Raw genomic sequence first — 13,385 nt, forward strand, 5'->3', positions numbered from 1 at the left:
GCAGGATTCAAGCCACAGTGGTGTGCAGTACCGCTTTTGGCCTGAGGTGGGGGGGGGGGGGGTGCCGGAGCCGAGCAGAGGCGAACGTCGCCTTTTGGAAATGCACGAAAAGGCCAGAAGACAGCATGACTGACCTTTGCAAATCTCAGGTAGGAAGTCTTTCCGAGGTTTGCCGAGGTCAGCCGAAGTGCCTTCGGGCCTTTTCAGCAGTTTCCGAGGCTCTCCTGCGCGCCCCCTCCGCCTCTGGCCGCATGCTGTATTGCATCCCATTAAAGTCAATGCGGAAATTAATTTTTTTTGTTTCCATTGACTTCAATGGCAAAACTCGCTTTGATATGCAATTACTTTGGATTACAAGCATTCTCCTGGAACGGAATATGCTCGTAATCCGAGGTTCCACTGTAGGGCTGCAATTAACGATTATTTTCATAATCGATTAGTTGGCCGATTATTGTTTCGATTAATCGGTTAATAACCTTAAAAAAAAAAATTACTGCGATTTGCATTTTTTTTTTGCCCAATTTGTTGGTTGGGCAGATTATAAAACACAAATTGCCACAAAAATGTTTTTCTGCTGCTTCTCCATTGAAGTATATTAAACCAAAAAAACAAAATCGCACCATTTTGCATTAAAACAAAATAAGTCCTTTCCAAATACACAGCAGCTGAAAAAGGTGTGACCCAGGCCTGAGATGTTTAGTAACACAATGGGGTTAAAAAAACTAAAATTAGTACAAAAAGAGCAAATAATCGCTACTGTAAGGGGTTAATTTTTTACTGTGGGACAGTGAAAGTAATATTTACCGTAGAGATTTGCTATTTTTGTACTATAAAGGGCTAATTTTTTTTAACCGCATTATGTTACTGGCCGATTAATCGAATATGAAAATGGGAATCGATTAGTAGTCGATTAATCGATTCGTTGTTTCGGCCCTATTCCACTGTATAGTGTTTATCCTTCGAGTGATACTTGCATGTTAGATCATTCACAGAGTATCTTGGTAATTAGGTGGCACACCATCTCTATTTGTATACATACAAGGATGTTTACTCGTTGCTGAACAAGAGATGTTATGCAAGCCACAAGTGGGACCTTATGTTGTGGGGTTGTTATTTTTAGGGAGTGGGTTGGCCCCTTAGTTCCAGTGAAGGGATCTCTTAAGGCGTCAGCATACCAAGACATTTTGTTTTGTTTTTCAAACATGAAGACAATCCCACTTAGTCCAGATGTTCTGTTCCCTTCATAATCCAGGCAAACACATGATATGTCTTCACAATAAACATTTATGATATCTGGAAGTTAGTCAGTTTCTTTCTGGTTGAGGGTGCTTGAATCCATTGTATGGGGCTCTGTTCTGTTGGGACAGCTCATCCAAAGTTTTCTTTCTTTCTCTTGGGAAAAACCCATTTTGTTTTAAGAATTTTTTACTGGCTGTATGTAGCATGGCCCCTAAGGGACTGCTTGGAATTACCTGCTCATCTGCACGGCCATGACCTGGTGAACATTCCAACCCACCCGACACTCTGGGTTCAGACATCCCTGTATCATTGTAGAGTAATAAATCAGACAACTCTACATATTTATGTTCTGAGAATATTTACTGGAATAAATTAAAAGGAGATGTTGTCACAAAAAGAAGGTAATGGATCTGCTGTGTTCTAGGCAACAGTTCCAACTCAGCAAAGGAATTCATCCAAAAGACACAAGGCAAATATTAACAAATGACCATATGGCATGTACACTTCCTTCCTAACCATTTATGCCCGCTGCTACTTTGAATAGGAATATCGTTGCAGCTAGCTACCATAACCCCTGTATCCTCTTCAAAAGCGGGCGGTCCGCTTTCAGATAAAAGTGGTCTCTGCGGCGGATTCGCTGCAAGATCACTTTTATCAGTGGTGGGAGAGGGCCCCCCTCCCGCCGCTCTTCAGTGCCCTTCGCCACTTACCGGAGCTCTGTATTTAGGAAGTATCTGGTCTATAAACCAGAGGCTCTGGGTGGACAGTTGGATAAATAGATCTATATTTAGGATGTATCTGGTCTATAAACCAGAGGCTCTCAATGGACAGTTGGATACATGGCTTTATATTTAGGATGTATCTGGTCTATAAACCAGAGGTTCTGGATGGACAGTTGGATAAATGGCTATATATTTAGGATGTATCTGGTCTATAAACCAGTGGTTCTGGATGGACAGTTGGAAAAATGGTTCTATATTTAGGATGTATCTGGTCTATAAACCATTACTCATTGTCAGGATTCAAAGATCAGCAACATTCTCTGAATCAAACCCAGGTACATCCCTACTTATTATGACAAAAAAAAAAAAGAATGAATAACAAACAGAAATTGATGCACACATTTATAAAGCACACACATTAATTGATCGAATACATTCATTTTTAACAATGTTTTAAATCGGTTTCCAACATACACAGGACTCATTTATTTATTTTCATTCATGTTGTTTCTTAGTAACCTTACACATTTGACATCACTGTAAATGATTATGGTCTAGTTACTAATAATATAGCTTCCCATTTTTATCAAAAGATAGTGGAATTTCCTCTTTTCAGCAAGGATTCTGCCGCGTGTTTCTCCGACAGCTCTCCTCCCACCATCCACACTACATTCTCCAACATCTCTCCTCCCACCATCCACACTACATTCTCCAACAGATCTCCTCCCACCATCCACACTACATTCTCCGACAGCTCTCCCCCACCATCCACACTACATTCTCCGACAGTTCTCCTCCACCATCCACACTACATTCTCCGACAGATCTCCTCCATCCACACTACATTCTCCGACAGCTCTCCTCCATCATCCACACTACATTCTCCGACAGATCTCCTCCCACCATCCACACTACATTCTCCGACAGCTCTCCTCCACCATCCACACTACATTCTCCGACAGCTCTCCTCCACCATCCACACTACATTCTCCGACAGCTCTCCTCCACCATCCACACTACATTCTCCGACATCTCTCCTCCCACCATCCACACTACATTCTCCGACAGCTCTCCTCCGCCATCCACACTACATTCTCCGACAGCACTCCTCCATCATCCACACTACATTCTCCGACAGCTCTCCCCCACCATCCACACTACATTCTCCGACAGATCTCCCCCACCATCCACACTACATTCTCCGACATCTCTCCTCCACCATCCACACTACATTCTCCGACAGCTCTCCTCCACCATCCACGCTACATTCTCCGACAGCTCTCCTCCCACCATCCACGCTACATTCTCCGACAGCTCTCCCCCACCATCCACACTACATTCTCCGACATCTCTCCCCCACCATCCACACTACATTCTCCGACAGCTCTCCCCCACCATCCACACTACATTCTCCGACATCTCTCCCCCACCATCCACACTACATTCTCCGACAGCTCTCCCCCACCATCCACACTACATTCTCCGACAGCTCTCCTCCACCATCCACACTACATTCTCCGACAGCTCTCCTCCACCATCCACACTACATTCTCCGACAGCTCTCCTCCACCATCCACACTACATTCTCCGACAGCTCTCCTTCACCATCCACACTACATTCTCCAGAAGTTCTACCACCTTACCCACTACACTTTTTCTGGTGTTTAACAAGATTATCTTTCCTATGGAAAGATTTCCCGCACTCTGAACATGAATATGGACGCTCACCTGTGTGAATTCTCTCATGTATAACAAGGCTTTCATTACGAGTGAAGGAGTTCCCACACTCTGAACATGCATAAGGACGCTCACCTAAGTGAACTCTCCTATGTTTAACAAGGTCTGCTTTACGGGTGAAAGATTTCCCGCAGTCTGAACATGAATAAGGATGCTCACCTGTGTGAATTTTCTGATGTTGAACAAGGTTTCCTTTAAAAATAAAAGATTTCCCACACTCTGAACAGGAATAGGGATGTTCACCTGTGTGAGTTTTCTGGTGTTTAACAAGGTCTCCTTTATGATGGAAAGATTTTCCACACTCTGAACATGAATAAGGACGCTCATCTTTGTGAACCTTCTGATGTTCAACAAGGCCTCCTTTATAAGTGAAAGATTTCCCGCACTCTGAACATGCATAAGGACGCTCAGCCATGTGAATTTTCTGATGTTCAACAAGGCCTCCTTTATGAGTAAAAGATTTCCCGCACTCTAAACATGAATAAGGACGCTCACCTGTGTGAATTTTCTGATGTTTTACAAGACCTACTTTACGTGTGAAACATTTACCGCACTCGGAACATGAAAAGGGACGCTCACCTGTGTGAATTCTCTCATGTTTTACATAGTCTCCTTTATGAGTGAAAGATTTCCCACACTGTGAACATGAATAAGTACGCTTACCTATTCGAATTCTCTGATGTTCAACAAGCAATTCTTCATGAGTAAAAGATTTCCTGGACTTGGAATGGTTATCCATGTGAACTCTCTCATGTTTAACAAGATTATCTTCCTTACGGAAAGATTTTCCACACTCTGGACATGAATAAGGACGCTCACCAGTGTGAATTCTCTGGTGTCTAACAAGACCATCTTTCTTATGGAAAGATTTCCCGCACTCTGAACATGAATAAGCACGCTCACCTGTGTGAATTTTCAGATGATTAACAAGGCCTCCTTTCTGAGTGAAAGATTTTCCACACTCTGGGCATGAATGAGGACGCTCACCCAAGTGAATTCTCTGATGCTTAACTAGATTATCTTTCTTATGGAAAGACTTTCCGCACTCTGAACATGAATAAGGACGCTCACCCATATGAATTCTCTGATGTGTAAAAAGGTTTCCTTTCTGAGTGAAAGATTTCCCGCACTCTGAACATGGGAATAGATTGTCAACTCGGTGATCTCCTTCATGGTGTGAGGAAGATTCCTCGGGATTAGAAGGATCTGTTGATCTATCTGCAGTGTGAGATCTTACATGGATATTTACAATCATAGTATGTGATTGATGAGAAGATTCCCCCTGATCAGAGGGATCCATTGATGTCTCCGGACAGGAAGGTCTGTGATGTATATTTTGTGTATTTGGATTTCCTCCTTGAGGATGCTGTGTGATGACACTATCTTCTGACTTACAATCAGCAGATAATAGAAGATGTCTCTCCGAGGAATTCCTCACATCACATCCATCTGTTGGAAAGAAGGAAAAAAATATATAAAAAATCAGTAGATGACAAATAACAGGAGTTTTAGCTCCCCCCCCCCCCCCCCCCCCCCCCCCCGGTCAGTGGAAATACTGAGCTCCGTGCTCCATGAAGTTGAATAAATAGAAAAGGTGGTAGGGAGATTGCACTCACTTATACCAGAACACAAGAAAATGTATCTAATGAAAAATATGCAATCATGTGAAAACGGAAAATACAATAAGCATGTGTCAGCTGAAAAATGTGCGAAACAATACTCCACATGTTCCAACTTTAGTGCACCACCACTAAGAAACTAAGAAACAAGAGTCTTTTACTAGAATTACATGACCAACCGAGGTCATACACGCTTACAGGTACGGAAAGTGTGCAAAGGATGGAGATGGCCAGCTTGGCACGGATCACAACCCAGCACAAGGCAAAGGTGAGAACCACCACACTTAAGCCTAGTACACACAATCAGATTTTCCGACGGGAATTGTGTGTTGACCGACTGTTGGCCTAAAATCTGAATGTTTTGTACGCTCCATCGGAACAATTGTTGTTGGATTTTCCGCGGACAAATGTTGGATGGCAGGCTTATAAATTTTCCGTGGACAAAGGTCTGTTGTCAGATTTTCTGAGTCCAAAGTACAAACACGCATGCTTGGAAGCAATTCTCACCAAACGCAACATTCGCAGAAGGTGCCCAAAGGGTGGTGCTAAATAGCTGAAAAAACACGTAGTACGTCACTACGTTCATGTTTGTTGGTCAACAATTGTGTGCCGTTTGTATGCAAGACAAGTTCCTGGCCAATGCCCTTCGGACAAAAGTCAGACACTTTGTCTGTGTTAAATCTGATTGTGTGTACCAGGCTTTGGTTCAGGAGGCCTTGCATACCGTGGTTCCAGGCATGGCCTGTAGCAGGGTTCTGTTCTGCAGTAGGCCCTAACATAGGGGCCCATCCAAGTACCCTTACCTACAGACCCTCTGTCACCGGCCACCACCATTCTCTCTCACCAAACTGGCTGTTCCTCCTTATCTCTCAATGACATCAAAGCTGAATTGTACATTTTGTTCTTCAGTTCCCCTCAGTACACTGTAAAACATCTTCTCTTCCAAAGTAACAAAGATGGCTACTCTTAACCAATAAGTTCTTTAGAGAATAAAGTTATATTTCCAGGTTCCATTGAAGTACGTATGAGGAATATACGGAATCACAATTGCATTTCCACTCTCCCTCTCTAATAACAATGTACCAGCTTTGGCTGTGCTCTACAGCATTGTTCAGAACTTTTTATAGTTGCATCCCAGTAAATAGCATCAAAAGTCAGATCCTTGGAACCCATCCCGGGGTCTCGCTAGGGGGAAACTCCACCATACAGTTCAGTTCACATTTTTACAACATCCTCACTGATCACCTCCGATACATGGACAGACCACGAGGTCTGGTCTCCTCCTACATATATCACTTCAGAAGCAGGAAGTTACACATGCAGGGGATAGCAAAGAAGCAGGAAGTGACACATGCAAGGGAAGGCACAGAAGCAGGAAGTGACACATGCAGGGGAAGGCACATCACAGCACCAAGTGTTAACCCTTCACATACCACACATTAACCTTTATTAGACAAACATATTTAACCTTAAATAACTTGCCTACATAATGATCTGAAGATCTGATAATTATCTAACATTTTTGCTTATACGCAGATGTAAAATGAGACCGTAGCCTGTTGCCTCCATATTGTCAGTATCTTGTGTCGATAGGTGGAGAAATTTCATCCTGTTCACTTTTAGGAGGTCTCGCACACTGTGGTTCCAGGCATAGTCTCTAGGAGGTTTCTGTTCTGCAGCGGCCCCTAAATTAGGGACCCAGCTGCTCAGTAGTGTTCGTCTAGTGCCAAGCTACCCCTGCCTACAGAACTTGGCCACCACCATTTATTAGCTAACATTTTTCCTTAAAAACAGCAATCCTTGAATTCAGAAGTAAAATGAGACTGTGACCTGTTTCCTCCATACTTACTTGTATCGATAGGTAGAGAAATCTCCTCCTGTTCACTCTTCATAATCATCCCAACCTCCACGGAAGGCTGATCACCCCCCACATACATCTCTTCTTCTTCTTTAAACTCAGCTTTTATATTAATCCTTTCTTCACCCTACACCAAAAATAATAGAAAACGTCTATTAACTGGTTGCCGACCAGCCGCCGCAGTTCTACGATGGCCGGTCGGCTCTCCTGCGCGAGAGCCCGTAGCTATAGGTCGGCAGGTGAAGCGGCCACTAGGGGCTCGCTCCTGACTCCCGCGTGCGTGCCCGGCGGTCGCGATCACCGCCGGGCACCCGCGATTGCTCGTTACAGAGCGAGAACCGGGAGCTGTGTGTGTAAACACACAGCTCCCGGTCCTGTCAAGGGAGAAATGCCTGACCGTCTGTTCATACAATGTATGAACAGCGATCAGTCATTTCCCCTAGTGAGTCCACCCCCCCCCCCTACAGTTGGAACACACCCAGGGAACATACTTAACCCCTTCCCCGCCCCCTAGTGTTAACCCCTTCCCTGCCATAGTAATCAATGCATTTTTAAAGCACTGATCGCTATAAAAATGCCAATGGTCCCAAAAATGTGTAAAAAATGTCAGAAGTGTCCGCCACAATGTCACAGTACCGAAAAAAAATTGCTGATCGCCGCCATTACTAATAAAAAAATATATATTAATAAAAATGCCATAAAACTATCCCCTATTTTGGAAAGCTATAACTTTTGCGCAAACCAATCAATAAACGCTTATTGCGATTTTTTTTTTTTTTAGAAAAATATGTAGAAGAATATGTATCGGCCTAAACCGAGGAAAAAATCGTTTTCTTATATATTTTTGGGGGATATTTAATATAGTAAAAAATATATTTTTCAAAATTGTCGCTCTATTTTTGTTTATAGCGCAAAAACTAAAAACCGCAGAGGTGATCAAATACCACCAAAAGAAAGCTCTATTTGTGGGGAAAAAAGGACGCCAATTTTGTTTGGGAGCCACGTCGCACGACCGCGCAATTGTCAGTTAAAGCGACGCAGTGCCGAATCGCAAAAAGTGCTCTGGCCTTTGACCAGCAATATGGTCCGGGGGTTAAGTAGTTAAAGTCACCTTAAGGCAGACATAAAGGACACGTTATTCAGTATGTACCCTCCGTTGGAAAAACAGAAGGACAAAAAGGATCCACAGTGACATTTGACTAGGCTTAAGACCCACAGAGGAAAGGAATGTTTATTAAAAAAAAAAAAATGGGGGTAAAAAATTTAGGGCGTTCAAAGGAGCTAGAAGGGGTGTGGGTTACAATGGCTGCACTTCACTTTTAAAGTAAAACAAGAGACTACACAGAAGAACGTCATCTCATGGCTCAGAATATATATTTAGGTCTAGATGCCCAGTCCCACCTACCTGATGATGGTGGGGGATGGTGTGATCCTCCTGTATGGAATCCCGGGAATACAGAGGAGGGGGAAATCTCTCACCCTAAACCCCAAATATGATAAAATACATTTATAAATGGGAGCAAGAGATACATAGAAAAAGATCATCTCAAAGCTTAGAATACTTTTGAGTTCTAGTTGCTCAGTCCCACCTACCTGATGATGGTGAGGGATGGTGTGACCTTCCTGTGTGAAATCCCGGGAATACAGAGGACCACCCTCCTCCATAGACTGCTGATCATCAAATATCTCTTCTTTTTTCAATTTAACCTCAACTTTGATGTCTTTCAGTTCTTCAACCTAAAGCACAGATATGATAATACAGATTTGTAAGGTAAACAAGTGATGACATAGAAGAATTTTTATCTCCAAAAGCTTAGAATTCTACAACGTATTTGAGTCCTACTTGCTCAGTCCCACCTACCTGATGATGGTGAGGGATGGTGTGATCTTCCTGTGGTGGGTTCCCATTACTGGATCCATCTGTAGGAAACACACACACTGACTAAATACATTGTTTCTATGTGTTTATCAGATGATAGGGGATCTAGGTGGAGCCTCCGTACTGCTCTCTCCTTTACAATAAAGTCTCCTCTTACCCGGTGATGTGAGGGGCGGCTGATTCTCCATCATGACGTCCTTGTAGAGATCCTTGTGTCCTTCTAAATACTCCAACTCCTCCATGGAGAAATAGACAGTGACATCCTGACACCTTATAGGAACCTGACACACACAATGATACAGTCACCATCCAGACACATCCCTTGTCTGTTACTGGATAATGTCCCAGAATTCGTGGCACCGCTAAACTCTCCTGTCAGCAGATCAATGATCTTGTTATTGACGTCTACAATCTTCTTCTCTAGACCTCCTTTTTAGATCCCTTCATCACTTTAGGTAAATAAGATACCTCACTTCCTGTCTGTATATCACTTCCTGTCTGCACATGACATCACTTCCTTTCCAGCTGTGTTATTACTTCCTGTGTCTGTACAATCACACTCTTCCTGTCTCCGAGTTCCCGTTATAATTGGAAAAGATCTCCACCCTGAGAGTAATGTCTTTAAAGGGAGAGTCCCGTCTATTTTCAGTACGTGAATATTAAAAGATAACACTCCAATTGGTAAAAAAAAAAAAAAAAAAATTGCTTACTTGACATTTTCCTTTAACCACTCGCTTATTGGGCACTTAAACCCCCCTCCTGCCCAGACCAATTTTCAGCTTTCAGCGCTGATACACTTTGAATGACAATTGCGCGATCGTGCTACACGGTACCCAAATGATTTTTTTTTCACTTTTTCCCACAAATAGAGCTTTCTTTTGGTGGTATTTGATCACCTCTGTGGTTTTTATTTTTTGTTAACAAAAATAAAAAATACCAAATGTATTTATTTTTTTATATTATGTTATAAAATTTTGCAAACGGATAATTTTTCTCCTTCATTGATGTACGCTGATGAGGCTGCACTGATGGGTTGCACTCAGGGCCGGACTTACCATTGGGCTTGACTGGGCTCAAGCCCATGGGCCCCGGATAGCAACCCCCATTAAAAAAAATTTGGATAGATTTGTTTCAGAATGTGTTTAGTTTCATGTTCGTTAAATTTTGTTTAGTTTATTCATTTTCTAACAAATTCCAAATATTTGGAATGATTCCAGTTCTGTGTGAAGAATAGCTGGTTGTTAAAGTGGAGGTTCACCCTAAAATAATTATATAACATTACATCCAGCATAATTCGGACATGTACAGTATGCTGTTTTATTTTTTATTTTTTTTCGCCGTACATACAGTTTTATTGTTGTTTTCCCCCCGGCTTCCGGGTTCTGATTCCCGTGGGAGTGGGCGTTCCTTTTCAGAGGTAGATGATTGACGTCTGATGAAAAACTTCCCAAGGCGCATTAGGCGCGTCACCAGTTTTCCGCAAATAGCCTACCTGCGAGTCGGCTCTATACGGCGCCCGCTGTGTAGAGCTAACTGCGCAGGCGCCATATAGAGCCGACTCGCAGGTCGGCTATTTACGGAAAACTGGTGATATGCCTTATGCGCCTTGGGAAGTTTTTCACCAGACGTCAATTATCTACCTCTGAATAGGAACGCCCAGTCCCGCGGGAATCAGAACCCGGAAGTCAGGGGGAAAATAACAATAAACGGTATGTACGGCAACAAAAAAAAAATACCAGCATACTGTACATGTCCGAATTATGCTGGATGTAATGTTATATAATTGTTTTAGGGTGAACCTCCACTTTAAGGAGCGGGCCTGGGAAGCCGGCTGCCTCGTCCTTAACAACCGATAACTCAGCAGATGTGAGCGGACTTCCCCGCTGACAAATGAATGTGAAACAAAAGAATGCTGGCAATGAAAAATGCTGAAAATAAAAATAGTGTAAAAAAGGGGGCCCCTAGATCCTGACCCCCCTATAAATAAGTAGGGGTTATATGTACCCCCTACCCATTCACCAAAAATGCGTGAAAGGTGAGTAAAGACACAACACAAGTTTTTAATAATTCCCTGATTAAAAAATCAAAAACCATGCCCCCAGATGTAGATCAATCGTCAATCATGATGCCCGCTGCACCCGAAAAACCAAAACTTTGATGTCATTAAAGGCTCACACCGACTACCTGCTCCTCTGTCCTCCATTTCTTAAATAACTAAGAGTCACCGCAGAAGTCATCTGAGGCCCGCCCCTTGTGACGTCAACAACCCTTTGGCTGATGATGTCACAAGAAGGTGGGGCCACCCAGTGAGGTTGCCTGGTGGCCCCGTCCTTTAAGAATTTTTTTTTTTAATAGTTTTCTTTTTCGGGTGCAGGAGGCATCGTTATTGACGATGGATCTATATTGGGGGACTCTGTTTTTCTAATTTTTAAAATTTGTGAAAAACTTGTGTTGTGTCTTGGGGGAGTCCAGGCCGTTTTTTTTTTAATTTTTTTTATTTTGGGGTGGGGTGGGGTTTCCATTACAATACATACCAGACCTGAGGGAAATCCATGCTGTTTTTTTTTTTTTTTTCTGAATTTACTATTGCCGGCATTCTTTTGCTTGCATTCAGCTGTCAGTGAGGCAGCCCGCTGACAGCTGATAAGTCATTGGTTGTTAATATAGCCATGAGCTAGCTAATTTTGCCTGCATTTTCAGGAGCCACTGTGCAGCATCGCTGCTGTGAAGCTGTTCTCTCCTAGTGTTCAGCCCGGACTGTGTTGTCATATCCTGAAGATAGAGATGACTAAGTTCTAGGAGTAAAGCAAAGTATCTTGGAACGTGTAGTGCAGGGAGTCAAGATTTGCATTCAGCTGGACTGTTTTTAACTACAAATACCAGCTGGCTGGGGAAGAAGAATATGATGCTGGGAGAGGTAATAAAAAGCCTGTGTACGGGCAGGATCGCTCTCTTGGGACCCCGGCCTGGAACTGCTAGCAAATGACTCTGTGGCCAAGTGAAGGCCTGAGCTACAGTGAGAGAGAGAGTCGAGTGCGGGGGCACCCACTGCCAGCTACTTCTGACCATCCTGTGGCAGCCTGGAGGCCGCTTTTTACACGACCATGCCAGATCCAGCCTAGCTGCCGCACATTGTGTCACTGGACCGCATCATCCCCTGAGAAGGCACTACCGAGGAGACCCACTCCACCTACCAGTCTCATTGTAATACCACAAGAGACACTGCATGCAAACACCATTGCCCTGTTTCTTTGCCCAAGCCTGTTGGACCCGGTGCTGCACTTAATCTTTGTAAGCTATAGAGTTCCTTTTTCTACAAGTTCACTTTGCTACACACAGTTGATTAAGCCATCACCAGGCCACTTCACCTTCCCCTGATCACCAGGATATCTCAAGTACTTCAATAAAGAGCTAGCTGAAGACTAAAGGCTTTTTTCTTCTGAGATTACAACATATCCCCCCCACTAAGGGATTAAAGCAGTTAGTGTCATAAGCACAAATACCTACACCCATGACTCTATTTGCTAATTGAGCAGGTTTAAAGTGATTGTAAAGTTATTTTTTTCTTAAAATAACAAAACATGTCATACTTACCTGCTCTGTGCAAAAGGTTTTGCACAGAGCGGCCCCGATCGTCCTTTTCTGGGGTCCCCCGGCGGCGCTCCTGGCCCCTCCTCTTCACTGAGTACACCCAAGGAGAGCCACTTTCAATGGGGGCACTTGTGCGGGCGTGCTTTCCGAGTCCTGCTGCTGCATCCATTGACACAGACAGCAGGACTTGGCCCCTCCCCCCGCGTCACTGGATTTAATTGACAGCACTGGGAGCCAACGGCTCCTTCGGCTATCAATTTATCCAAAGAGAACCCTAGACAGCAGCTGTCAGAGGACTTGTAAAGTCAGGGCAACCAGTGGGGTATAGATTCAGTAAGTGGCCCTCCCGTGGTAGCACTACATTAAGGATGCAGCGGCCTCATTAGTCTCCGAATCAGGACACTGCTTTTTTTTTTCCAGTTGTGATATGCCCGCTTAGTCATTCTGAAATTGAGGGCTATTCTTACAGGCTAAATATCTGTAATGGAAATCTAACATATTTCCATCTTTACTCTTTTTCTTTCTAAGTGTAGTGCTTGCTCTCTCCCTGAGAAATTGTGGACTATCCACACAAGTTTAAAAGGTGTGCTGCAAATCTGCAATCCTAGGGAAAAAAAGACAACTTTTATTTATTTTTTTACATACATTTTATTTGCTCCCTCCCTCTGAAATGGCAGACCATCAAAAAAGTCTGTTGCAAATATATACTATGTTTCGGTCTTCCTGAACCAAGATTAAAT

At 43.4% G+C, this 13,385-nt stretch overlaps 2 protein-coding genes across 2 annotated transcripts in view; one reads left to right on the top strand and one right to left on the bottom strand.

The window, feature by feature from the left end:
* Positions 1-13,385, top strand: part of LOC120910546 (zinc finger protein 850-like) — a 1,103,195-nt gene that overhangs the window by 498,960 nt on the left and 590,850 nt on the right.
* LOC120909796 (zinc finger protein Xfin-like) overlaps positions 1-13,385 on the bottom strand; it is a 49,524-nt gene that overhangs the window by 28,692 nt on the left and 7,447 nt on the right. Inside the window, exons 6-8 of the mRNA XM_040321527.1 lie at positions 7,167-7,302; positions 3,603-5,147; positions 1,473-1,540 (exon numbers count right to left, since the gene is read on the bottom strand). Of these exons, the coding sequence (XP_040177461.1) occupies positions 1,473-1,540; positions 3,603-5,147; positions 7,167-7,302 (1,749 nt within the window). The remainder of the gene's footprint in view (positions 1-1,472; positions 1,541-3,602; positions 5,148-7,166; positions 7,303-13,385) is intronic.

This window comes from Rana temporaria, chromosome 8 (genome assembly GCF_905171775.1).
Source record: "Rana temporaria chromosome 8, aRanTem1.1, whole genome shotgun sequence".
NCBI classification, from domain to species: domain Eukaryota; kingdom Metazoa; phylum Chordata; class Amphibia; order Anura; family Ranidae; genus Rana; species Rana temporaria.